Source organism: Uloborus diversus, chromosome 3, assembly GCF_026930045.1.
Source record: "Uloborus diversus isolate 005 chromosome 3, Udiv.v.3.1, whole genome shotgun sequence".
Taxonomy (NCBI): Eukaryota; Metazoa; Arthropoda; class Arachnida; order Araneae; family Uloboridae; genus Uloborus; species Uloborus diversus.
This window is the reverse complement of record NC_072733.1, coordinates 206839198-206865605: the sequence shown is the minus strand read 5'-3', so window position 1 is coordinate 206865605 and position 26408 is coordinate 206839198. Positions and strand designations below refer to the sequence as shown.

The 26408-nt window shown below is 32.4% G+C and overlaps 1 protein-coding gene across 1 annotated transcript in view; it reads left to right on the top strand.

Moving 5' to 3' along the window:
* Positions 1-1488: 1488 nt before the first annotated feature.
* Positions 1489-26408, top strand: part of LOC129219147 (synaptogenesis protein syg-2-like) — a 35094-nt gene continuing 10174 nt past the window's right edge. The window contains exons 1-3 of the mRNA XM_054853466.1: positions 1489-1702; positions 16882-17087; positions 24348-24483. Coding sequence (XP_054709441.1) covers positions 1489-1702; positions 16882-17087; positions 24348-24483 — 556 coding nt within the window. The remainder of the gene's footprint in view (positions 1703-16881; positions 17088-24347; positions 24484-26408) is intronic.

The following is a 26408-nucleotide window of genomic DNA, read 5'->3' as shown; positions in this document are numbered from 1 at the left end:
ACATGACAAATCGTTTGATTGCGAAAGCCTAATTCTTCTGGAGTGCAAGACAGTTCACACACCCAGGGCGGTCATTCCAAGCTCGTCAACTTGCGAGATCGAGATTCTCGCTCACGTGATCGATTGTGACCTAGAAATGTCGCAAAGAAGCATTCTAATCTACTCGAACTTATCATGCGGCTAGGTTCAAGTAGATTAGAATGCTACTTTGCGACACTTCTACGTCACAACCGATCACAAGAGCGAGAATCTCGATCTCGCAAGCTGACGAGCTTGAAATGACCGCCCAGAAGCAGCGCATGTTGTGCTGAAAGTTCGAATAGAGCGTTCAAATGCCGCACAAATCTGAGGAGCAGTTCTGAAGCGAATACCACAAAATGGTTCCTTCATCTTGGGAAGAAAGTCAAAATCAAAGTAAAAAGCCCTTGTAACTGACTTAATTACTGAGAAGAAGGAATCACTTCGGCGTAACAATGCAGTGATTTAGCTTCATATCGCATTTTATAACATCCGTCACTGATGATTGAACGGCAAATTCAGTGTCAATCACCGGTCACGTACGTAGTAGCTAACGTGTTAAAGTTTGTACTAGGGTTCGTGAGGCTTTTTCTCTTTCTTTGAATTAGTAAAAAGCAATGAATAGAAATTTAAAAAATAATGTCTTAGTTTTAGTTCTTTCTGACTTATTTCACAAAAGCGTCCTCAGCGTTGTGTGGTTATGTTCGAAAGTGACAAGAAATTTCGACACAACAGCAAATTTTTTGTCGTGATCGAAGATAGAACGACAGTGGTATGATATCTTTTTTACTGTAACGATTAAATTTAGGAACAATTGCAATGAATGTAATGGATGTTGCGTGTGCGGTTAGTGGTAAATGAGTAAAATTTTTAACTATGTCGCTAGAATTCTGGAAATTGACGAATTATATCAGCAAGTTCATAAAATGTTGTAAAATCGAAAGGAGCATTATTTACATGTATGTTCTCCGTATACACTTTTTTCTCTTCTGTTTTCGATATCTTTCAGACTATAGAGCTAGGGTCACCCTGCATTGCAGCAGAACTAAAGTGAATGGGAACATTTTCTGTGAAATGCGTAAGCCAATCAGAAAGTAAGTTGCACTACTTCGTAAATATGTTTCATTTGAGACTATTTTGATGACACTGTGTGGCACTACTTCAGACATGTACCTTTATCGTGTGACGTAGAAGGCTTCTCCAAAGCAAGTTAAGTTTTTCTGATAATCAGTCGCAAACATGTCTCAGCAGCTGCAAGTAGTGTCCAAATTAGAAATGTGTGTAGTGATTCGTTTTTTTTTTGTGGGCAAAAAAAGTTGCAACTGCACTGAGATTTATGGGCAGTTATATGAAGTGTATGGTGGAAATGCATTGTTACATCAAGCTATTACGAAATGTTGCATCATGTTTGCGAATGGGTGTGCAGATAGTAAGGACGCTAAGCGCGAGTGAAGACCAAGTTTAGGCGGGATGTGGGATCACCTTCCTTGTAGCCCAGACCTTTCACCTCCTAGATTCCATGTTTCTAGTCCCATGAAACTAGAACTTTCAAAGCGACGATACCATTTGGATGACGATGTGAAAGCTGCAACTCAACACTGGTTATCGGACTTTGAACGGGATTTCTTTGCAGCACGCATCGAAAAACTTGTACTACACCTCAACAAATGCTTAAATAACGGAGGTGGTTACGTTAAAAATATATTTTGGCTTTAGCTTTAAAATACCACGATAAAGTTATAACACTATTTCCATCCTGTTTAGTTTTCTTGAGTAGTGCAACTAACTTTTTGACTGACCCTCATATATACGTTTAAAAATTTTTAACGGTCACTTAACATGAACAATGTCTGGCTTTATTCTTCAACCTTAAAAGGTTTATCGAAGCAAGTATCAAATCCGGAAATTTTACCTCAATCATTAACAGAGATTACTTTAATTGCGTAGTTTTGAAAGATTCGTTCTGATGGGATATACAGGGTGGTTTAAGTTGAGAAGAAAATGTTCCAAGTTCTCTGCAGGTAAAAGCTATTTGGCTGCTTTCACTTAAATTTTATACCCAATATGTAGTTTAGAATTTTGACAGAAAAACTTATTTCCTATTTGGGCCATTTCTTGACGTACCTTCTGACGATGTTCGTGCACCAGGCTACTCTTTGTTTTGCTACTTCAACTTCCTACTATTTCTTCAAAATCTTTCAGTCGAGTTGGTTTAGCTTTTCCCGGTTTAAAGACTTTGTATCAATGGTCTCCAAATGATCTCCAATTTTGCAAATCATTTAGAAGATGTGTAACTGTTACACCACTTTTTAAAACCTATATAGTATGATAATCATTTCTAGAAAATTGCATCAAATTTAAAATGCATAGTGAACAGAGACGAAAATATCAAAAGACCTACCAAAAATTTCCAGTTGTTAAAAAACACTGGATTTAAAAATCCACTCTGATACATAGTTCTGTCACCCTAAGCGTCTTTTTAACTACAGTGCAAGTTCAAGATTTTCTGAAAATTGATGGAAACAAATTTAGCAAAAGCAAAGCTTTTAAAACTCCACACAGATTCAGCAAAAAGCGTTATTTTTAATTGAACAATTCGTGAAACATTACAACACTTATTTTCAGTTACAAATTTCATCAAAAACGTTATTCTTGAATTACTAAATTAAAACGCGGACATACTGTAATTTTTTACTCTTTGTATTTAGCGTACTTGAATACGGAATTTTGCTTCGAATCTTTCAAGATAAAAAAGTTTTTAGTATTATTTCTGACAGGCAGAGCAGAATCTACCGAAAAGGAATTTTAAGCTTTAAATTTACAGTTGCAACTGAAAACTAAGCAGAAGTGTAGGAAAAATAAGAAATGATTGTGACTCAATTGATGGAATTCTTAGAGGAAGGCAGTCGGAAAGAGAGAGACACCGGTATGCAAATTGGAAAGATGGAAATTCAATTCTTATTCTACCGGATTTGAGAAAACCACTTCGCGCCAGAATCAGGACACAAATCATATTGATTGAAGAAAATTGACGCCAAATATTCACCGGAATATTCTAAAATAAGGTATGTCAAATGAAATATTGTTATGAAATTCGGCACCAAAAAATAATGCGCGTTTACTTTTCAAAAGAAAAAAAGATATATTTTACTAAATGGAAGAATTAGTTCAATTTAAATTTAAATCAATATATTAAAACCAAAATTTGTTTTAAAACGGAATAAATGAGTAATTGGTTCATTTAATTCAAACTAGTTGTAAATGCTTCCTGCTTCTCAATTTTGGATCGCTTAATTGCTGTGGAAAATATTGTACAAAATTTTCAGCTGTAATAATTCTTATGTGTTACCTTATGATTTTTTTATTAATATGTACGGGAATACAAGTTAGGTTAACATCAACATTTATTTTTACTTGAATGGCAAGGGGGGGGGGATGAATTGTTCCGTGTGATAACCTCACCAGCTCCGAAAATGAAACACAGTAGAATCTCGTTCATCCATACCGGATCAAAGACAATAGACATCCGGATGAACAAAAAGTCGGATAGTCCGGTACTATGGAAAATAAGCAAAATAAATCCTTAAATAGGTAGACGCACCTGTTATTACAGTAAAAAACAATGCTTTGTATTAAAAACCACATAGGATTGTTTCGCCCAATCCACACTTTATCATTTATAGTTTTTCTGCAGTGATGTCGGACTGACGCTCCAAAAATGCGCCATGATGTTTGCTAGATTGCTATAATTTATTGCGTGACCTATTCAGGATTTATACAGTTAAAACCGTTTACCCGCCAATGTTCCAAAAATGGAACATCATATTTAAGTGAAAATTTTCCCAAGAAATAACGTTAAAATAAACAAGTTTTTTTTAACACAGTTTAGTCTTATTTCAAAGTATTTTTTGATTTCCTGCTTGATTGTTTATATGTTTTCAATTATTTATTGCGATTTTTCAAAGATGAGTGTTTTTTTTAGCTTTTTGCAACTTTTTCTTATAAAATTTACCAAAAATTGGCTTTTTCAGAAAATGTGATGATATTTATTATAGTTGTGAAAAATACTTCAATGTATGATTTTAAAATGCTTGTAGAAATGTACAATGATATTTCCGAAAGGTGTACCCCTTCAAAATAGCATGTTCCAATTTTGGAACATTGGCGCTTTTAGGGAGTCAAATTTCCAAAAAGTAAATCGTTCGACTTCCAAGGGGAAGTTTCATTTTTCGTAATATATGTTTCTTTTTTTTTTCTCTCATTTTGAATGTACTCTGATGTAGATGTTGGCAAAACCAAGTAAGTTTATATTTTGAAAGGATATGACGTTTCGTTAGCAAAGAAAATAATAACAGTCTTCTGTTTGACGGACTATATGGCTCCGAATCCACACCTGCTCGGACAGCTGCTTTGTCACGCGATAATAAAAAATAATATTAGTGAGCGTTTTATTCTTCATATTTTAAATGCAGTTCAATAATTCGCTAGCTTTGTTTTCGGGCGAAACGAAATTCTGTTTGACGTATACCAACTGTTCATAAATGTTAAAAAATGTCTACAAGATTTCTTACTGTAAGCTGTGGCTTATTTAGAGACATTGTCAGATTCGGATTTGTCAGATGTAGATATATGCCAATTACCCCCTGATGAACTCGGCAATATGACTGAGGAAGAATAGATGTTGATAGAGATGAAATCCTACAATTTTTTGGTTTGTTGCTATATAGTGGGTACCATTCTGTTCCTTCTGAAGATATGTATTGGAGCAGTGCAGAAGATACATCTGTGCCAATTGTACCAACAGTTATGCCTCAAAATCGTTTTCGAAAAATAAAAAACAACTTTCATTTGACGGACAACCATGAATTAAAACAAAATGACAAACTAAGAAAAGTTTTCCCTATTTACGAAGAATTGTGTAAAAACCCTCAATAATTTGGTGTATTTCATGAAAAATTGAGCATAGATGAATCTATGGTTCCCTACTACGGTCGGCATTCATGTAAAATGTTTATTAGATGAAAACCAATAAGATTCGGCTCCAAAATTTGGATGCTGTGCTCTTCAAGTGGATACCCATATTCCATGGAGATTTATTCAGGCAAAAAAGAAGGATCCCCTGATGTGCAATTAGGATCCAGAGTTGTAAATGATCTATTATCAGTTTTGACTGACACGTCTAAGCATGAAGTATACTTTGATAACTTTTTTACATCATATGACTTAATTTCTCAGCTATCAAAAAAAAGTGTACGAGCAACAGGAACAATTCTTGAAAACCGAACTGGCCATTGTCCACGGAAATCCAAAAAAGCCCTTTCTAAAGAAGATCGCGGAAATTTTAACTATCGATCTGATGGATCAGTGTACATGTGCAGCTGGAAGGATAATGCAGTGGTTACAGTAGCATCTAATTGTTATACACATGAGCCACTTGCATCTGTAAAATGTTACTCAAATGCGCAGAAATGCAATATAGATGTGCCACAACCTCATCTTATCAAGACATACAATGAAGGAATGGGGGGGGTGTGGACGTCTTGGATAAACTTTTAGGGAGCTACAGACCTCATTTGAGGAGTAAAAAATGGTGGTGGAATCTTTTTAGTAATGCTCTGAATATTTCAGTTGTAGCTAGTTGGTTACTTCATTGTGAGTTACACGAAGTCAAGATTAAGCATTTAGAGTTCCGAAGAGAAATAACAACTGACCTCCTAAGAAGAAAAGTACGAGTAGAAAGTCATCCAGGGCCTCGTTGTCATTTACATAAACGATCAAGAATGTCTGACGGTCATTATATTGTATCTGCATACCAAGGACGTTGCGCGGTGTGCAAAAAAATGCGACTAAGAAATGTTTCCATTGCGACAAACGACTTCACCAGCAATGCTTCCTTTCATATCATGGGCATTAGATATTTCTGTATTGGATTTTCTGAATTCTGATATGTACACAAATGCAATTTAAAATATTATTTTTACCGCAATAAAGTATGCTAAGATAAAAACCGCATTCAAAACCTCTTAGTTTAAAAAAATTCTCTGAAAAAAAAAAACTTCATGCAAAGCGCCAATGTTCCAAAAATGGAACACACTGAAAATCATAGTAAAAAATTTTTTTCTGGAAATTTTATTTTATTTCTGTATTTACTAGACATAAATAGACATAATTTCAAAAAATTACTCAAATTTGATCATCTGTCAATAGTTTGGCGGTTAAACGGTTAATTAAAATAAAAAGCGAATATTTGGTGCACTTCAATTATCATAATTTAAAGTTGTTTTCATGTAAAACTTTTTTTTCTTGAACTCTACAATTTTTTCCGGATAAACGGAGGCCAGATTAACAAGGTTCTACTGTAATTTCAAAATTTCATTAGACGAAATACTGATGACGTGGAAATGATGCCAACAAGAATGTTCACTCAACTTAAATATTCTTACAATGAAGGAAATAATTTTACCGAGTAGGGGATTGCTAAAGATATTTCAGTAAAAGCTAGAATATCAAAATGGAGTTCAAAGCTCATTAAAAAAAGCATAATTTTAGCACAAACCAAATATTGAGATTTATTGCAATATTGAGGTTCATTGGAAAACATAACTCCTTAAGTGTCATAGTAGAACTCTTTTGTTTTGAAGCCCTCTGCTACGCTCGTGGGAAAAGAAAAAAAAAAAAAAAATCAACAGCAGATGTTTTTAATAATATAAAACATAAAACGTTTGAAAAGATAAAACACTTTGTTTGCTGTTTCAAAAGCGAAATATTTAAAGATAATTCTGTATTCGCTGGTTCCTTTTGAGTACACTTGCTTTTTGCTTCTAACCGTTAAGAATCCCATCTGAAAAACTTTCTCCCAATTTCTTACGCTCGCAGATGTCAATGAATTGTGGCACTTCTAGCATGGAAACACATCAGACCATACTCTAACTACTTCTCTGTAAAAACACCATTAGTAGAATAACAGGAAATATCGAACGTTGTTTAGCACAAACTGTAATCAACAATTTCCTGTGATCTGTTTATTTGTGCTAAACAACGTTGGATATTTCTTGTTATTTGTAGGAACAAAAGTATTTATTTACTGTTTATTGTTTACCATTAGTAGATTTTGCTTTTCCCTGCAAGTCATTTTTCTTTTAAATATTAATTACAGATTTTTGAACTTGAGCTATGCTAACTCTTGTGCCATCAACGAAGCCCGATTTCTTGCAACAGTTGAAGGCCAAAGCCGGTTAATTGAGTCTTGTCTCTTCACGGTCTGGTAATTTTACCTTTGGAAAGCTAGTTTTGACAAACTGGTGATTTTGGCCCCGAGGATAAAGAATATCAAAATAATTGGAAAGAATGAGGTTAACTCAACAGAGGGAAACTGTTTTTTCGTAAGAACATACCTTAAAAATTCCTAAAGAGGAAAATCAGATTATTTTTTTCATTTTGTCGATATAGAGATTATGGGTTAAGCCCGCCTATGCATCTACGTGAATAACCCAGCGAAAGAGACAAAACGCAAAGCTCATTTTCTGCTTTTTGTGGAAATTTAATGGGTTTAGGGTATTAAAATAAGCTTCTAAAACCGAATGAAGTCATCGTATCACGCATCTACTGACTGTATTTGATCCGTTTGGATCGTGAATTGAAGAAAAAACTGCTTTAATATAAGCAACAATTCGAGAAAGGGGCTTTTAAATAGGACCTCCTCTTGAGAACTAGTCAAAAACTAAAAAACTTAAACAATAAAATCAAAAACATCCAAATGGGATACATTTAACAATGTAAGTTGTTTAATTGTGTGCGTGTAGAAGCGGTAATGTATGAAATTAAGTTAAGTGGAGTGGTTTTTATCGAACTTATTCACCTAGAGCTCGGAGTTTTAATAAATTAATTTAAGTAAAAGTTAGTTAATGTTTTATGTCATTTTGAGATTTTTTATCTCGCAAACTTATTGTGTCAGCCAAACTTGATTGCAGAAGATGAAATTTAAATTGAGGTGAAGGCAAAGGTTTATAAATGATGTAAATATAACATTTTCATGAATGTTATTATTACAAATAGTTCATGTTCATTAATAAATGAAAATAAATATGCCAATATGCACTCAAAAGAAGCAAGATTTTTTTTGAATTAATTAGAAACATATTTTTTATTTTAATTGAACTGATTACCCGACTTAGTTAATACAAAACCGTGACTTTTTAAGTGTCTTTGATTAAACAATTAGCGTTAGAAAATTTAAAAGAGAGGGACAGTTTTAAGGTCCATAAGCATAAGAAAAAATGACTGATTGAGGCTCTGATTCCGGGAATTTTATAGCCTTTGACTAGATTCGGAAATGCTATGAAAAGGGTGGGGATTGACTGCCAGAAAAACACTCCCTCACCCCATGCAAGAATATTATATAAAATCACATAATAAGAGAGAAAAGAGATGTCTTCAGAACAACGATGAAGAGATGATATTTTTAAATGTATTGACTTTTAGTTCAAACCCCTTTTAAGAATTAACAAAAATATGCGAATAACTCAGGAAAAAAAGATCAATAATTAAAACAAAACAAAACAGCTGTGTTAATCAAAAGATTTCTTCGTTTGAATTATCTGATAGTATATTTATTTTCTAATGAGCTTTATAGAACAATTCGTATTCACACAAATCATTACTCGTTTTTTCCACTTACCATCCTCATCCATTAGCTTTATAAATGTGATTCATTCAAACTGAAAAAGACAATATTGCATGAGAATATATATACCAGTTCTTGGACAGGGACTGCTGTAAAAATAAACGAAAACACATGGTTAAAATTATTCTTTTACATCAAGGTTGAATAACCTTGGGCTCAACCTTCTAAAATATCACGAGTTTTTCTTTTCACTCCTCAAAATTCTGAGGCTCAAATTTATGCATCTGTGTACTTCTGATAACTTCGCATTACACCGAAAGTACTTAGTGTAAGTACTTACTTATACCTTACTTTTACCTTAAGTACTTCCTTATGTTCAGTCTAAATCTTCCTTTCGCCACCGTCCCATACTCAACATTCCGCATAGCATCACGGCACATCGCATCTGCTAAATAAAGGCACATTATTTATTATTTGTATATTTTTTTTTTCAGAAAGTCGTAGTTTGACCAAAAGCACTAACTGTCGACCAATTAACAAAATTTAATGCTTTTAAGCATTCAGGATAATAATTTTTCAAAGGTTTTGCCCATTTCACACGCTTTGCCTAAGTGCCATCAAATCTTTGTTTTTCTGGATTTCTACTATTACTCGGTGTTTCAAATTCCGTACGAATTTTTACTAGTAATTTTTCAGTTTCCTCGAGATCTACAGCAATGTTTTGATTTTGTTATTCGAAATGCTTTCGGTGACTTATTCCTCATCTCATTTCTGTGACATTCCTACAACATGTATTGCTTATTTATTGTTTTGGTTAAGTGGACAAGACTGAAAACGGTTCCTGCAACTGTAAATTGGCGAAATTGCCAATTTCATTGAACACTTTTGAACTCTTTCTAAATATTTTAATATACTTTACAGTGAAGTGAATGGCTGCCATTTGCCTGATAGTTTTAAATAAGTTACTAATAAAATTATCGAGGCAATACAGGCCAAAAATTTTTTATATAAAACATCTCTCCCCCCAATCAAAAATAATATTAAAATAACGATTGTACATGAAGTTAAAAGCATAAGACATTGTTTTTATTTCAAAAGATGTTTTATGCGCATTAAATATTAATAATAATTTTATATCAATATAATGTAAATTTACTCGAAATAATTAACAGTTTAATAGAAAAAGAAAAATATGATTGCTAAATTTCTTTAGGATAAAAAAAATATATCTACGTGGTATAAGTAGCCTCGCGTGTAGTCGTAGGTACGTCAATAGTTGAAAACACTTTTGATTTCAAGAATAATTATCAAAACTAATTTGCATTTGAAAGTTCATTGGTAAAATCGTCGATTAAAAATTCTACTTTATGCGACAATTAAAAATTTTGAAATGTATGAGCCCGCTGTTCAGTCTCACCAAGAAAGCAATTTTGTAAAACGCTCGCAAGATAAAAAATGGGTCGACCCTCGGAAACAAACAATATAAATAGCGGCGAAACTCCAGAGGCTTCTAACTGCCTCAAAAGAGATAACTCACCCAAAAAACTGGTCTTGACGCCTCACGGCGTCCAATTTTGATGTCGTTACAAATTGTTTCCATTTAACAACAGAATAGAATGCCGTTGGGGGTCTCTGGCAGCGTGCCATTTGTTTTACATGTAGAGAAATAAGAAGAAACATTTTCTTTCGCCTCGTCGTTGCTTTTTTAGATGATAAATTGAATATTTCATGTATGCAAAGCAGCGTAATCAAGTTAATTTTAGAGTTTTTCCTCTAATTATTGCCTTTTTCCGGGCGCACAGTTTTGCTATTGTTAACTGAAATTAATTTATGAAATCGTAATTTTCACTGTAGTTCTGAAGATTTATTTATCAAGTTTTAAAGCAAATGTACCAGAACATCAAATATTGCAAAGTCGTAATTATACCGGAACTGTGTAGAAAATTAAAATTTCGAAGAACATTGGCAATCATACATTTAATTAAAAATATAAAGCTTTTTATCCCTTGAATATTTTGAGGGAAAAAAACCTCTAAGAGAAAAGAAATTATCGTGACATTAAATCTTTTTGGAATACAGGTACTTCCAATTGAATGGTCGCTGTTTGGAAACTCCGTGGTGTTTCTTCGTCACGGTACAATTGTATTCGAAGTATAGTTTGAAGACGCAAGAAACATCCAACTTTTGTTTCAGTATTTTCCTCTTTACGTGATATCCGCACTGGAGTTACTTATTTTTCAAGGTATTCTGTATCGCGAAATGTCAGAATAGGCTTTTGTAAGAGCTTCTTTGTTTTGGTGTTCTCTTTATATAATATAGGTATTACCTACGTTATTTCGGAAACTACCAAAATTAGTCCCATGTGCATTGCCTTAAAAAAGGAATACAGAGAGTGTTTACACATTTTTAGAACAGTTTAAGATTCCTTGCAACCTTGTTCCTTGATTAAAAATCTAGATCGTGCTTTTTCTGATAGAAGGGCTTTTCGTAAGATTTCTAGAGGTATCCTGCCATTCTGTTTCACAAGCCTGCTAGGCCCGCCATTTCTGTTTCACAACTTTCCTAAGTCCATCAGTGATAGTCAGTTTGCGTTTAGATAAAGTTCTTTTCAGCACACTGGTCCGTAGGAGAAATATCAGGCGACTTTGTAGTATTATGTTGAAAAGGTATATATAAAATTCCTGCATAAAGTTTAATTTGTTCAAAGAATGCAGTGGTAGTTTTTGAGGTATGATCAGTGGCATTGTCTTGGTGCATTTTCACACTTTGCAAACCGTTGGGATAAAGAAATGGAATATCTTCTTTAAATATCGGATGTAAAATCATTCTCTTAGGAGTAAAATGAGTTGGTTTTAACTTATTTTTCCCCATTTTTTAAATTTCCCATTATACGAGAAACCTGCAGCAATCAGAAATCTTTTATTTAAAGTTTCTTCAGATTCTCAAAACCAAGTTTGAAGGTGTTTTCCTTGCGTTTACGGTAGTAAATGGAACTTTTTTTTTGTCGCAAAAGTTAAAAGAAAAAAAAAAAAGAGAGAGAAAATCCAGGGCTTAAAGAAAAGACTATTCTATCAAGGGTTTCACTTTTTCTCCAAGAAATTGATAATATTTTTTTAAAAAATAAGAATTAAAAAAAAATGTTCACATTAGCCCTCCTTTTCTCTAGAAAAATAACGCTGAAAATGAAAAATAGTTTTTCAATGCAAGATTTTATCTTAATACATTATTCCTTTTGATTGCATTGAAATTTCCACAACAAACTTTTAACTTATATACTTTGAAAAATGTAAGTAATCTTATACATTTTCTCCCGCATTTCCATAGTACGCAGTTAAAAATATACCAGTGGTTGATCATTCTATTTCTAATCCCCATTAATCCAAACGGCTTTATTTTTGATTGATAAGTCTCTATTTTACTCACGTCATACCATTATAAAGTACTAAAGATAAATATTACATAAATTAAAGTGGCAACTAAAAATTTGAGCATTCAGCACCTGGTCGCCAATGTCCCCTCCCCCAGGATATCAATTGTTATTAACGCCGTTAATTCGTTATACTAACCTTAATTTAAACTGACATTTTTTATGTTTTAGTTGTAATTTAATAAATATTCTGAATATAGGTATACCATAAAAGAGGGTCACAAGAAAAAGATGAATGACTACTAGTACATTTGCTTCTACTCGTCACTGGCGACAAGAAAAACTTCTCAATTTTGATCTATAACATGAAGGAATATCATACCAGAATATAAAATTAGCCCCGATTCTTTTGCTCCCCAAGCAACATGAATTCTTTATTAACTCGGCACAAAGTAATAGCCGCAGAAGGAAATTTGCTTCCTACAAACAATTTGAAATTGCCCATTAATCCTTTTCTAGGAGTTTGAAAAATGGATGTACCAATATCTGACAAGGAGTGGGAGCTTTGTATAAAATGTCAACTTTCAGATTTACTTTAAAAGTGACTTTCACAGGAAGCTAGCAAAGTGACATTTTTAATGCGCTGTCAGAAGCCTTAAATTTATCTTATGGTAGGCACAATAGTGCTACGATTTGAGATAGCTATATTGTATCGCAGAAACGTAAATTGATCGTTTTCAAAATGGAGAAGAGAAGTGTGAGCGAAAGTACGAAAAACATTGCTTTCCTTAAAAGAAAAACCGTTTGCTGATGTCGGAAATTTCTACATTAAGAATGAATTTCAGAGCTCTTCTTTCAATGGGAACGCTGGAAGCCTAGATTTTCAAAAAGGGATACAGAATAGATTTTTCATTTATTTTGTGCCGCGAAACTTCTAAGGGAAGTAATATCATGCTCCGAAATTCATGCTAAGATAAACGATTTCCATTTTCTAGTGCTGTTTGACTTTTTGGAGTAAGTCTGAGAAACAAGTTGAGTAATACTTGGCAATGGATAGCGAGAGTTTACAATTGATGCTTACGCACTTATTGAACATTTCTTTTAGATTCTCTTCTTTTCTTCAATGCATTGGCGGCAAATTTTTCTACAGCTTCGTATTTGTCTTTTGGGCGTGAATTATCTGAAATTTAAAATGGTTGCTGTTTTTGGTACTACCAGAGAAGTTGTGAAATATTACTTACTTGAAATGCATCAACACTTTATAAAAGTGGTCGATAATGTTTTTGCTAAAAAGTAAGACTTCTTTCAAAGGTGAAGTTATTAAAGTCTTAAGAAGGAGATATTTTATGAAGATATTGTTAATAACTTTTATTCTACTGACAAATAATCTTTATTTCCTAATTAGTTTTTGACTAATAAAGCAATAGATGAACTAGTTTACAATCTTGATTCTTATTTCCATGTCTGAAAAATTTAAATTATTCACTAAAACTGTGAACTTTTAGTTTCGTAGATTTTCAATTTTCTTTGATTTACTAAGTAAAATGCTGTTATACAAATATTCATGATAACAATTTTACTCCTACTGGACATGAAATAATGCTGCTCATTTATATTTATTTAGATAATTGTGAAATAAGTTTTGCAAATATTTACAATAATTGCTCGCGTACTATACAATAATTTTGTAATAAAAAGCTAATAGTTAATGTGTTTTGTTTAAGTTTTGTATACGTTATAAAATTCCTGTATATTGCGTCAATTGAATCAATGTTGCTCATAGAATTTGTCTATTAACCTCGATAACACAAATTATCATGCATTTTTTCCTCTCCAGGGAACCCCGTAAAACATATTGCAATACAGTATGTATTTTTAAGCAGGCTACTTTAAGTTCCGAACAATTTTAAATTAAAGGATAAACAAAATATTTTTTTTTTAATAGGTAAATAGAAAGCGTTAATAAATAAGTGAATGTCCATTGATAGATTAGATTCACTCCACGCATCTAAGTTTCAAAGATAAAATAAGCTGTCTCGTATTTTTAAACACTATAGCGATGATTTATGCTAAATTACCTTCCTTATGTTTTATCACTTTAAATCTACATGTATGCAAAGGGATTGCTGACAAATGCTGTTTAATCAAAATTGGTTATGAAATAGACGTTCGATACATTTAAGCACTTTATCGTTCACTTACTTATAAGTCGCACGTCGAATCCAGTGATAACGAAAAAGCAACGTTGGTACGTCAATGTAGAATAATACCAAAGCAAGAAAGGCGTTCTTTCCGGTTCCTAGGCAACTCTTTTTTTCCACTTTATTTTGTTTTAAGTGTTAGCGGTAACAGGTGACTCAATACATTTTAAACACAGCATTAGACTTTATAACGTACAGGGAAAACGGCCATTTTTCCCGCACGTGAAGTATGATTAATTTTATTAAAAACTAGTGGAACCCGCACGGCTTTGCCCGTAATAGAAAAATTAAAAGGTCTCTTGGTTCGCCTGCATATTTACAAATAATGTATGGTGAATTTTCTCGCCAATTGGCTTGTACCCCGAGGTGCACATCCCCATGCTACAAACTAACTTTGTGCCAAATTTCATGAAAATCGGCCGAACGGTTTAGGCGCTGTACGCGTCACAGAGATCCAGACATCCGGACATCCAGACAGAGATACTTTCAGCTTTATTATTAGTAAAGATAATAGTTTAAAAGGGTAATGCACGACATTTTGTTGTATAAAGAATCACTAACGTATGTGCGATTTCTTGGGCGAAAAATTTCGTCATTACCTTTTACAAATATTAATTTTTGATGAAATATATGAGCTGTCACGTGCGGAAAAAAATGGCGAATGTGTTTCATGGAATAGCTTCAGAGTTGGGCAAATTTTAATTGCATGAACAATGAAAGATTAACAATTGATTAATTGGTAAATAACCACAACTAACAATTGATCAATGGTAATTGTCGAAAATTACAATTAACGATGATTTAATTATTAGTTGTGGTTTACTACAGTAAACTAATTGTTAGTTGTAGTTTGCTAGAATTAACAATTGTCATTTTTTTCTGAATTTTAATTTAAACTAACTCTAAAAAAATTTACTAGTTTTGTATAAAATACTGTACAGGCGACAGGTCTACCTGGGACGTGGACGCTGGACGAGTACCATATTATTATCTATTTAAATACACATGTTAGCAACTAATAAAAGATCAATGCTCAACAGTAACTTTATTACGAGCACTAAATTATTTACTGCAGCCTATGACTTTTCTCAAAAAGTCTTATGACTCCTGCGAAATTTCCTCAGAAAAGGTATATTTCAATTAAAAATTCAAAAACTTTTTTTTCCTATTTTTTTTACTAATAAAAGTCTAAATAACATCTGAGAGAAATTTCAGAACTGTATCTTAATTATGTACATGATTTAAGAAAAAAAAAATAAATAAATAAAACAGAGCGGTCTCTGAGACCTCACGTCCCCTGTTATGTCCTTCTTTCTCACCTCCTCTGTTACTGGTTAAACTAAAACAATGATTTACACAAACTTAAAACACAAACATTTACGTGTGGAAAAAGCTTGCCTAGACGAGACTAGTTCACGCGGCGAGCAAGCAATTAGCACTGAACGAAAGTACGAAATTGAATAATACTTTTGACTCTGTACCCTGTGCTGTACTTATTCAAAGTTAATTTTTAGTTTTAATTGTTTTATAAAACAATTTAAAAAATAATTGCAATTATTTTATCTGTGAGAAACGATTAACGTACATTAATCCAATTAAATTCATTGCAAAGTGCAATTAATAGTTTAACACTAGAACGACTGACATTTTCTGTATACCTAGAAAGACTGAAGGGGCCAGTGTGGCCCCTACCCATTTTTGGGGTGAATTATTTTTAAAATTCTTCCTGAGTGTGTCAACATGCCCAATGCACCTTCTTTCATGACTAAATAAAAACTTAGTATGCAATTATTTGTAGTGTTTCTTTCTATACTGGCCAAAAGCTTGGATCAGTTTTTCTTTTCAAGAGCAATGGCTACCATTAGGCTGGTAAGCAAACAGTACTGTTTATAGTATTTGGATATCCAACTGGCTGTATAAAGCGAAAGTTACAGGTTAAACTAGAGAGAATGGCTTTTTTTTATGCTAGAACAATTAGGAGCAAGGAAAAAAAATGGTTTTTTAATTGTAAAAAAGCTTAGGGGCCACTGTGGCCCCTCCCGTCTTTCTAGGTATAAGGATCAATATTTACAGTACTATGACGCGTATGATAAAATGATTAAACAAGCATTCAAATAGTGTCATATAATGAAAAGTCAGGAAGTTACATTACGTTCCGTTAGACATTATTCGAGTTATTAAACAACAAACTATGCGAGGGGCCACACAGGCCCCTCCGTCTTTCTAGTGTTAATTGCAATTAATTTAATTTCAATTGATTTAATTGAAATTACTTTTTTAATCAATTAACAAGGCAATTAAAAAATAATTGATTAATGCCCAACACTGAACAGCTCACAGCGATGTTAGCTCTTAGAACCGTTTAAATGCAACCCCCACATAGATCTCAACGGAGCTCCCATGTGTGATAGCGCTGAGTTTGAGCCATGGGTACGATCTATAAATGGTTTTTATTCAGCGCAATCTTAGAGCAAACGCGCGTTAATAAAATACGATGGTTGTTTCAGATGAACATTTTCATAGATCTGTGTGTATTTCACAAACGCGCATTGAAATCCAATGCGTGTCAGTATCTAAATCTTATTTTTAAATGAAAATTACTTTTAAATTAGTTCCAAATACAATTTTTTAAGTTGCTTGAATCATAGTAGTAATTGCGTTATTTCTCTTAGGATGTCACGGACTTCGATTTGTGTACTTGGGAGTACCTGGGTCGCTATCCAAAGGCGACCCCACCTGGCTGGACTGCGGTTACGATCTGGAAGGAGACAAGCTATATTCTGTAAAATGGTACAAAGACAAAGTGGAGTTCTATCGATATTTACCAAGTGAAAACCAATCCAAACAGATGTTCAGCCTCGATGGAGTGTTTTTAGATGTAAGTATTTACCCTTGCTTGTTTTTTGGTGACGTATCTTATGTTTCTCAATTGTAGTTAAATCAGCTAAATAGTAATGCTTAACCGGGTACTTTTTGAATAATCCTGACTACAGGGCTTAAATGGCGTCTCCCTTTAATGCTCAAATACAAATTCATCTCACCGAGGAGATCAAAACATTTTTAAGTAATAAAAAAAGTCAACCCGTATTTTTCAAAGCATGACAGAAATGAAATGTGTTACGTTTTAAAGGTAGGTAAGGCCTTCAGCCACTGTTCTAGTTATTTGTTAAAACGTTTACATGTTCCCTGTTTTTTTTTTTTTTTTTCATTTTAAATTCCTGCATAAGAATTTGAAATAAATATTTCCTCTGATTTTGGTTAGTAAAAAGGCGACGTATTAGAATTGAAAAAGTGTCTTCTTTCAATACATTTAATATCGCTGAAAACCCTTAGCTCTGTAACATAGCAGGGTTCATTACTATTATCATTATTTTGATCAACCATGCTGTTGAGTGCTGAGCGTTTTAGCACTCAAAGTCTTACACAGTAGCTTATAAATTTCTATTTTTTGCCACGTCTTAACAAATTACGCTGTATTTATGTTGATTATTCTTTATATGGTTGGAAATACATTTTGTTGGAGAGAAAAGGTTTTTAGACACATACCACGTGGGGTCACTAAAAGTAATTATTGTTATTCATTCTGTTTAAAAATCAATATTAAAATAGCACTAGCATGCAATTTTCATAACAAAAGTATGTTCTTTGTAAAATTTCCAGCCAGCAATAAGGTAATGCATTACGTTTAACTAATTATGCTTAGCAAAATATGTTATCAGTTGTGTTTTGGTAACGTGTTATCAAATTAATTCTCCACTTTAAACACGTTTCTCGTTCGGGATGATTATTTTGTAAGTAGGAAATATTTGAGCTTTCTTTTAACACAGTATCTCACAACATAGAAGAAATAAGCATAGGCCAAGTATCAGTTAGTTCGTGTAAGTTTTGTTATACATTCTATTTTCAAAAAAAAGAAGGAAAAACATTACAACTTGGCAAAACAATTTGTCTATTAGAGACTAAAGTTGCAAAGAGAGAAGGGACAATTTAAAAAAATTTTAAAGTCACAGCCCTGTTGTTAAGGCATTAGAAATTTGAAATGACAGTTGGGAAAATGACCGACTCCGAGCCTTAGCATTTTAAATTCTTCGACTTTGACTTCCTTTCCCTTTAATGAGTCAGACTCTGCAGCCTGATTTAATCTATTAACCTTAAAATAAAACACATCTTGAAATATCAAAAGACAAAATGAAACACGTGAGCTTCTGAGCATCTCATATGTTAAGCCACTCACTTTTTTAAGTTGATTTACTGCTAAATCAAAAAAAAATTTCTTTTTTTTTCTTAACACAAAATATTACTTGCACAGCGAAAAATAATTGATTGTGTAATAAATCTTTCTTTGATTATTAGAATTTACTGTACAAAAAGTAATGTGATTAGGCATGTACTTGTTTCCATATATTGTTAAAAAAAATTAAGTTTTTTTTATGAAACATACATACGTCTGTGAGTTGAAATGTAAGCACCTCAAAAAGCTCATAAAATGTCATGGCGGCATTCTGATTCTCGCCACGTACTGTTCAATATTTGGACTGCCACTCTGGAAGCAGCATAAATGATCCTGATTTTGAGTGTTTCGGTATCCTCAGCTAGCTTGTTAGCTACTTGGTCCTTTATGCATCCTTAGTACAAGAAAAAAAAAAAAAAAAAAGAAAACGGAGAAGTGTTATAGTGTGAAAGACCAACCAAATGCTGAATAATACGTGGCCAGAATTGGATTGCTGTCTTGACTTACTTCGAGTTCCATAGTTTTTCTCATATTGAAATTCGGTTAAAAAAGTTGTTTCATTAAAATATTTTGTAATAGCTTTAAAACCATTAAACAAGTAAATATATACCAAATGATATTAACTTTTTCACATAATGTTCTTATAATCGGTGAAATACTTCGTGTTCAATTGTGGTTCTAAATTACTTTTTATTTGCAATGCTGCAATTCACAATATTTTACCTTTAAATAAGGAAAAACCTGAAAATATTTTTCTTTCACTGAAATGACAACTTTTTGTTGTTCTGACGATAAACAATTTTTACAGAGAATTTTTTTTTTTAATTTTTCTGATGCTACAAACAGAAAATGATATTGATTACCCCAACAAAGACGTGTTACATTATGCTCAACTCCTTATTTAAAACAGTTTTTGTCATAACATCAAAATGCAATTTAACAAAACGATGTCATGTTTGATGCTTCCATAGTTTTAAAAACAAAGCCTGTCTTTCTTAGGACCTGTACAAAAAATGTTGTCTATAGAATAGACAACAATGAATACCGAAGATTCTTCAATTTAGTTAAATTATTTGAGAACACAAAAAGCATGACAACTCCGAAGGGATCGCAAAACACACTATTTGTTCATTTTCCTTCCCGTTTTCTCCATATTGCTCAAAACGCTCAATTCTGAGTTTTGTCTAGCATAAAGAGTGTAAGAAATTGCTCTTGCATGTCGAAAATGCAACTCTTCCGTAATTAACGTTGACGTACGCGCAATTAACTGCGCTTACCTGAACAGGAAATATTGCTTTCTTACAGAAAATATTTTTTTTATCTACGAATACCGTCTCACGATGGGAAAAAAACCCTACCTTAAAAGATGCTGAGAATGAAAAAAAAAAATGATTTCCTAGATTGTTTTCATCTGTATATAGCCAGTTTCTTAGGTACGGAATGCATAAGCGCATTTGGACATGATTCCCGTCAGACTCTTTTATATTTGATGCACATCTGCATTTTTTTTAAGATAAAAAAACGTTGTACAAAAGAAGAGAAAATTCTTTGGAAACATTGGGGAGCTGACAACGCTTTTCCAAGTGAGCTCTAAATATTTTATATCTGGAGAGAACTAAAAACTTCTGAGAAAAACTAGTTTTTATTTAAAATTTTAAAATGCAGGACTAAAAAGTCCAATCAAAAAGCATAATATATGCAAGTCAGGTTATGATAAATATTTAATTTCGCAACAAAAATTGTTTTTCAAACTATTACTAATAATAAATTTCATGCTTCTAATAAGAAGACTGAATTTTGTTTCAGTATGCTATTTACAAAATCACCGAAAATCCTCTTGCTTGCGCTTAGTAAAGATAATTTCAACATGCTTCCTCTCTCGATAAGTTTACATGTGAATTATTTGTTTGTTGTAAATTTCCAAGTGATCTGCTCATTTGTTAACGTAAATTAATTTGAAACTACTCGACCGTTTTTATAAATTTTGCGACTGTATGTAAATTTATAAATATTGCTCAAAAATTCAGAGTAGATGTGATGGTATTTTCATTTCGATTCATAACTACTAATTAAAAAAGCATCAATGTTGGTTTTATGTAGATTTTTCTTCTTTCAAAAATCTTCTCAAAGTGGGTTTCGTTTTGTAAAACTTGACGAAATGAATTAAGAATGGCATCTGTCAAAACGGAAAAAGTTTTCAAAATGCTTTGCAATAATAGCAGGAGAACAAAGAATACTTAATGAAATTTGCTAGTAAAATCAAAGTTGAGAATGAAATTACAGCAGCAAAATGCAAATCATAACATTAACACACTTCTGCGTGATTTCCTTCCTCGACTCTCGGATTACGGCTCATCACTGAGTTTAAAATGAAAGAGAACTTTATTGACTTCGTACAATTTGCTCAAATTACACGACATGGAAATAAACTAACGAATTAAGTTGTCGCATTTAGATCTAACGCTCAAAAGTGCAAGAATACTGTATTTCTTGGGAACATATTTTCCAAAGTAACTTATTTGTTTCTCAGAGATAAAAGGATAAGAAATTAGGCACGGGAAACGTATTTGGTCAGAATAAGTCAGCTTCCATTTTTATAAATTTATTTGAGTATACATTTATACACAAAGTTTCAAACCAACATTTAAAAAACTTTTAAAATTAAAAAATAATTTTTAATGAAAAGCACTGACTTTTTAATATTTTCCATTAAAAACATTGATTGAATAATTGATCTTTTCAAACCAAGAAGACTTGCCATCAAGTACCCTTAAAGGATGATTGACACATTAGTATATCCTATTTGTTTCACTTAGTGTTTAATAGACATGCCGTTGCATTTCAAAGCATTGCATACAGCCAAATTAAAACCTCTATTAAATGTGAAACCGTAACAAAAGGCAGGTTTGGTCAAACGTGCAGGAGGTATTATCGCTGGTATTATCACCTGCACTTTAGAATCCATCGAAAAACCCGGAATCCTATTTTTCCAAATATAAACCTTGAAATGGCCACTACTGAAGCACTGTCCACTAGTGGTGTGTTTACCTTAATGGCTGTTTCTTATGTCGCTGTATAATTTTGCGTAAATTTTCTATAGGTAGACCTTTTCTTTAACCAGTTAAAAAAAATGAGCGTGATTGTAAGTAATGTAACCCTAAAGTGTGATTTTTTATAAGTGCAAAATGCCTTTTATTAACTTTCGCTTGCCAATGTAATAAAACATTTATGCTAACAAAACATAATATATTTTTTTAAAAATCTAGAGAGATTTTAGACAATCTAGAATGTCAAAGGTATCTTTTTAGAAGACCATACATTGTTTCACTCTAGAGTTGTATTTTTACTGGAAATATCAAGTTAGCTAGTTTTTCGTAATCAGTTTGTATCATTAATGAGCCAAAGAACCTTTTATTCGGAATTCAACCCTGAAAGAAATGAGCACAAAACATGGCTCATTTTTTCCTCTTTTTATTGGAATGTATGTTATTTTTGTTCCATTGATTAGATCTAGAGGTTTTTTTTTTAATTTTTATTTCTTCAGAAGAATTGTTAATTTATAGAACTCTAGGAAAAAGCTTTAATTAAAAATCTATTGATTCTCTCTCCACAAAAGCTAGAAATTATTCATCCGTAAAATAAGCGTATTTCTGTTATTATTTTCTTAAATATGCTGTTATTTAATTAAATACGTTTTACTGCATTAGCTAGAATAAAGTATGTAATAAATTTTTTCCCTGTAAAATTTTTCCTATTAAAACTTAGATACATATTTAAACTTTTACAAATATTTAAATCATAACTTAATTTACACAAAAGCACGTGATAGCTCAAGTCCTATTTCTTTTTTCTGCTATTTTTTCAGTAAATGTTTACGGATTAGATTAAATTTCAGATTATTTGCGCTAGAATTTCATTTATAAAGAATTTAGAGCTCCTGATTTTAGTTTTGTGACAAATTTAGATCTGATTTGAGCTGTAATCAAGGAGCATATTAGATATTTGTGGTAGATATGTATATCGACTTACTTTTTGTAACAAAAAATGTGGGTGAATTACAATTACAAATACTTCTTACAAAATAGACAGTTTTTCAAACACTGTAATTTATTTACCCTAGATAATTTCATTCAGTAAAATTTACTTCAAACTGTAGAAAGTTTATAATAAATATAAGCTTACCCTTTTGAAATGATGATTGAATAAATAATTACTCATTTTCGATTCGGCTTTTAAGTTTAAATATTTAGAAACCGTATCCGTGGGAAATATGATCAGATTTGAGTAACATTAGAGCAATGTTGTTTCATTAAATAGAAATGACATGTTCTACAATAGAGGTCGACGAATACATTTGATTCGTAAGTAGTTATTTAAACGACTGAATTTGAATAGTTAATAGAAGTTAGCTAGTATATGGTACTTTTTCGTTACATCAGTTATTTTTTTAGTCAAGAAAGAAAATATTTTACCCTTAAAAATGTGACAATGCCACAAGAATGAGTAGACATAGTCTTTTGTTTGTGAAGAAATAAGAGCCGTGTTAATGCGTATTTCTATTTTTTTTTTGATGACAAATAAATAATTAATAAATAAAAAATAAATAAATCATATTTAATATCTCAAATTTTTTTTTCTATTGACCTAAGCTTTAATTTTAATGCTCTTTTGATGAGCATTTAGACAATCGGTTAGCTCGCAAATGAAAGTACATTGCATAAGATTGCTTTTAATCTTGCAGCATATTCATGATGTCGAAGCACAGCCGGTTCATGTGAGTATTATTGAATCGTCAGACACTGCACAGTCGAAGTTTTGAGCTAAGGTTTATCATTACTGCGTACGTATATTTCGCTATATTACGAACAACTTTTAAAAATACAATTAGTTTATGCAGGTGTACCATTGAAATAACTCATTTCTTAATAGCCTTGCCATTAAAAAGCAATTTGTTTTAGTTTAATGGGGTTTTTACACGAACTCTTAAGTACTTGAACTGTCGCTATTTTTCAGATATATGTACGAATTTAAAAATATCTTGATGCAGTGTAAACAATACATTGCATTTTACATGATTGCATGAATACAGCTTTTTTTCTAATCATAAATATTTTGAATTAGACTTTTTAAAAATAATTAGTAGAATAAAAAATATTTGAATTAAACAATAAATACAATAATTAGTAAAAAAATAAATTTTAAAATAATTAATGGTTTTATTCTTAGTTTTTTTTAGCAAAATGGAATTACAATATTAAAAAGTGGCATTTCTTTCGAAACTGAAAAAGGGGAAAAAAAAAGACACACACGCTTACAAACTGAATCCCCCCCCCCCGAAACATATAATATGTATTGCTGTGAGGTATAAAACAAAGGATCAGTTATTCTAATTAAAACGAGAACTGAATTGTTCGGGTATTTTGTTTTGAGTAAATGTTTTAAAAGCCAGATGAACACAGAATACATTTAATGCATGAAGTAAAGGTAATAATTGGATGCCTCCAGTTGCCAAATTGATTAACTCCACTTTAAAAAAAATCCTCATTTCTGCTTTAATAGTGCTTAATCAATGCTTAGAAGTGAATTTAGATTAAACTTTTGGTTCAGTACATATTGATCCTATGGCAGAAAAATGTAACACGAGGGCTCATTCACTCCCTATGGATAACACTATCTTCTTCACTTTTCTCTTGTTTTTGTTTTATGGAGTTAATCGATTTGGCAAGTGAAGCATCCAATTATTGAATCCTAATAACAACATGACACAAACGAGAAGCCTTTTGAAGCGCCCATTTGATTGTGTTTATTGCATGAAAAAGATCCTCCCGAGCTATGAGCTGTGTAAAATATGTTGTTGAAAAGAGCAATCCTTTCCGAAGGTAAGATTTTCTTTCTTTTGAACTTCAGCTGGAGAGGTGCAACGCCACTCATGCTTTCCTGTATACGAGCGACTTCGACACGGAAGGTACTTATGGATGTGAAGTGTCTATCGAAGTCCCCTCCTACCGGACTATTATGTCGGAAAAGGAGCTCCGGATTCATGGCTAGTATTTTATTTATCCTTCTTGGTTAAACTCGCCAGTCTTGCGGAAAGGCGACATTCTTTGCTTCAAATTTATGTTCTACGATAATGAACTGGAGAGAGAATTTATGTGGAAGGTTTGGGGAAATTATTTTTTCGAAAAAAGGCTGCACTTTTATGTTATGTCTTTTAAGCATGACATCCCATTTCTGCTTGATAAAAGAATTTTATAAAATCTTCAAAATTTTTTAGAAAAGATTATTTACAATATTAATATCATATTTCATATATATATATATATATATATATATAGCTCTAAAGAGCTGAGGAGTTGGATAGTACATGTCAGCATTTAAAAAAAAAAATGTCAATTTTTATAAAACTTGTCACTTTTTAATAATACTGGTTTAATGTCTACCAACACAGTTTAATTAAGCAAGTAAGTTCTTGCTAATTTGATAAAAATGCAAATACACGCTGACATGTAAGTTACTGACCTCTATAGAAACCTGCAAATTAATATATTATGCCAACTGCTCCAGCTCTTTGATAAAGTAGCAGTTTCTGCCCATTCTATAGTTCATATTGTTCAACTTCTCATATTTACATAGTTTTTCGATTTACATTGTCATTATTTTGTGTTTCTTGTTGTTGTTGTTTAGTACACTTGCCATTGTGCTACCTATGAGTGAGACTTTAAATAATATATATATATATATATATATATATATATATATATATATATATATATATATATATATAATATATTTAATCGCAATATAATATTGAACAAGAAAGAACGAAAATCCAAAAAAACGAAAATTTGAAAAAATCCCAAAATACGCTGGGGCCTCATCGGGGGTACTCTCCAAGGGTAGGGAAACCATGAGATGTTCGTTCTTTCAGATTTTCGTTCTTTCTTGTTCATTATTATATTGTTATTAAATTTATCGTCAACCGATATCACAGAGCTGCCTATGGCACCTATTGAACTGAGTTGTGAAGTTCAATTCGATTGAATTGTGCAGGTTACAAATACAGTATATGATAGTGTTTCTTATACAGTAAAATCCCTCTAATGCAGACCGCATAAGAGGGGTGTCCGTTAGGAGGGGTTTTACTATATATATATATATATATATATATATATATATATATATATATATATATAAATTATCCAGTGGTGTCACTCCGGGGGGGGGCGGTCCGCCAATGGTGTCACCCGTCTTAGGAGTGACACCCAGAGTGGAATTGCAAGTTTCTGAAAAATATGAAGCTAAAATGCATTTTTACGACTGCAAATTTGAAAAATTTCGAGGAGAAGCCTCCCGGACCCACTCCCTTCCATCTCGAATCATAGAGTTTATACTATACTCAGGATTAGGTTCATATTGTCAGTACTTTGACTGAAAATTGAATGAATTTCATGCTTACATAGAATAATAAAACCTTTTTGTTTTTGCGTTTGTTGGGGACAGGGGGATGACACCCAAAATTACCACCCCAGTCGTCACCCATGCTAGGTACGCCACTGATTTTATCTGACCCATGCGAAGCATTCGTGCTCGAAATTTATATCCCTGCTGTAAACATATCATGTAAAAACGCCACATGTGAAAGTCCATATTTTGGATTATTTCACTTGGGAAAAAATGGAAACAGCTAAAGGCTGATCTTTTGGGGAAAGAAATGGTACTACAATGCAGCAAAGTTCACATACATATCTTTTATTAGTGCGTCGCATCGGGAGTTGAAGCCTTCTATTAAAGTTTAATTCCGGAAGTAATTGAAACACTTACCAACGAACCAAACCTACATTACAGACTTAAGCAACTGTTCAAAAACTGCATGATAAGGTGAAGAAACTGTCATAGGCTACAAAATTTTTCCTTTATTTTGCTAACGCAATAAAAAGCTTGAAAAAAAAAGTGATAGATGTTTTAGCA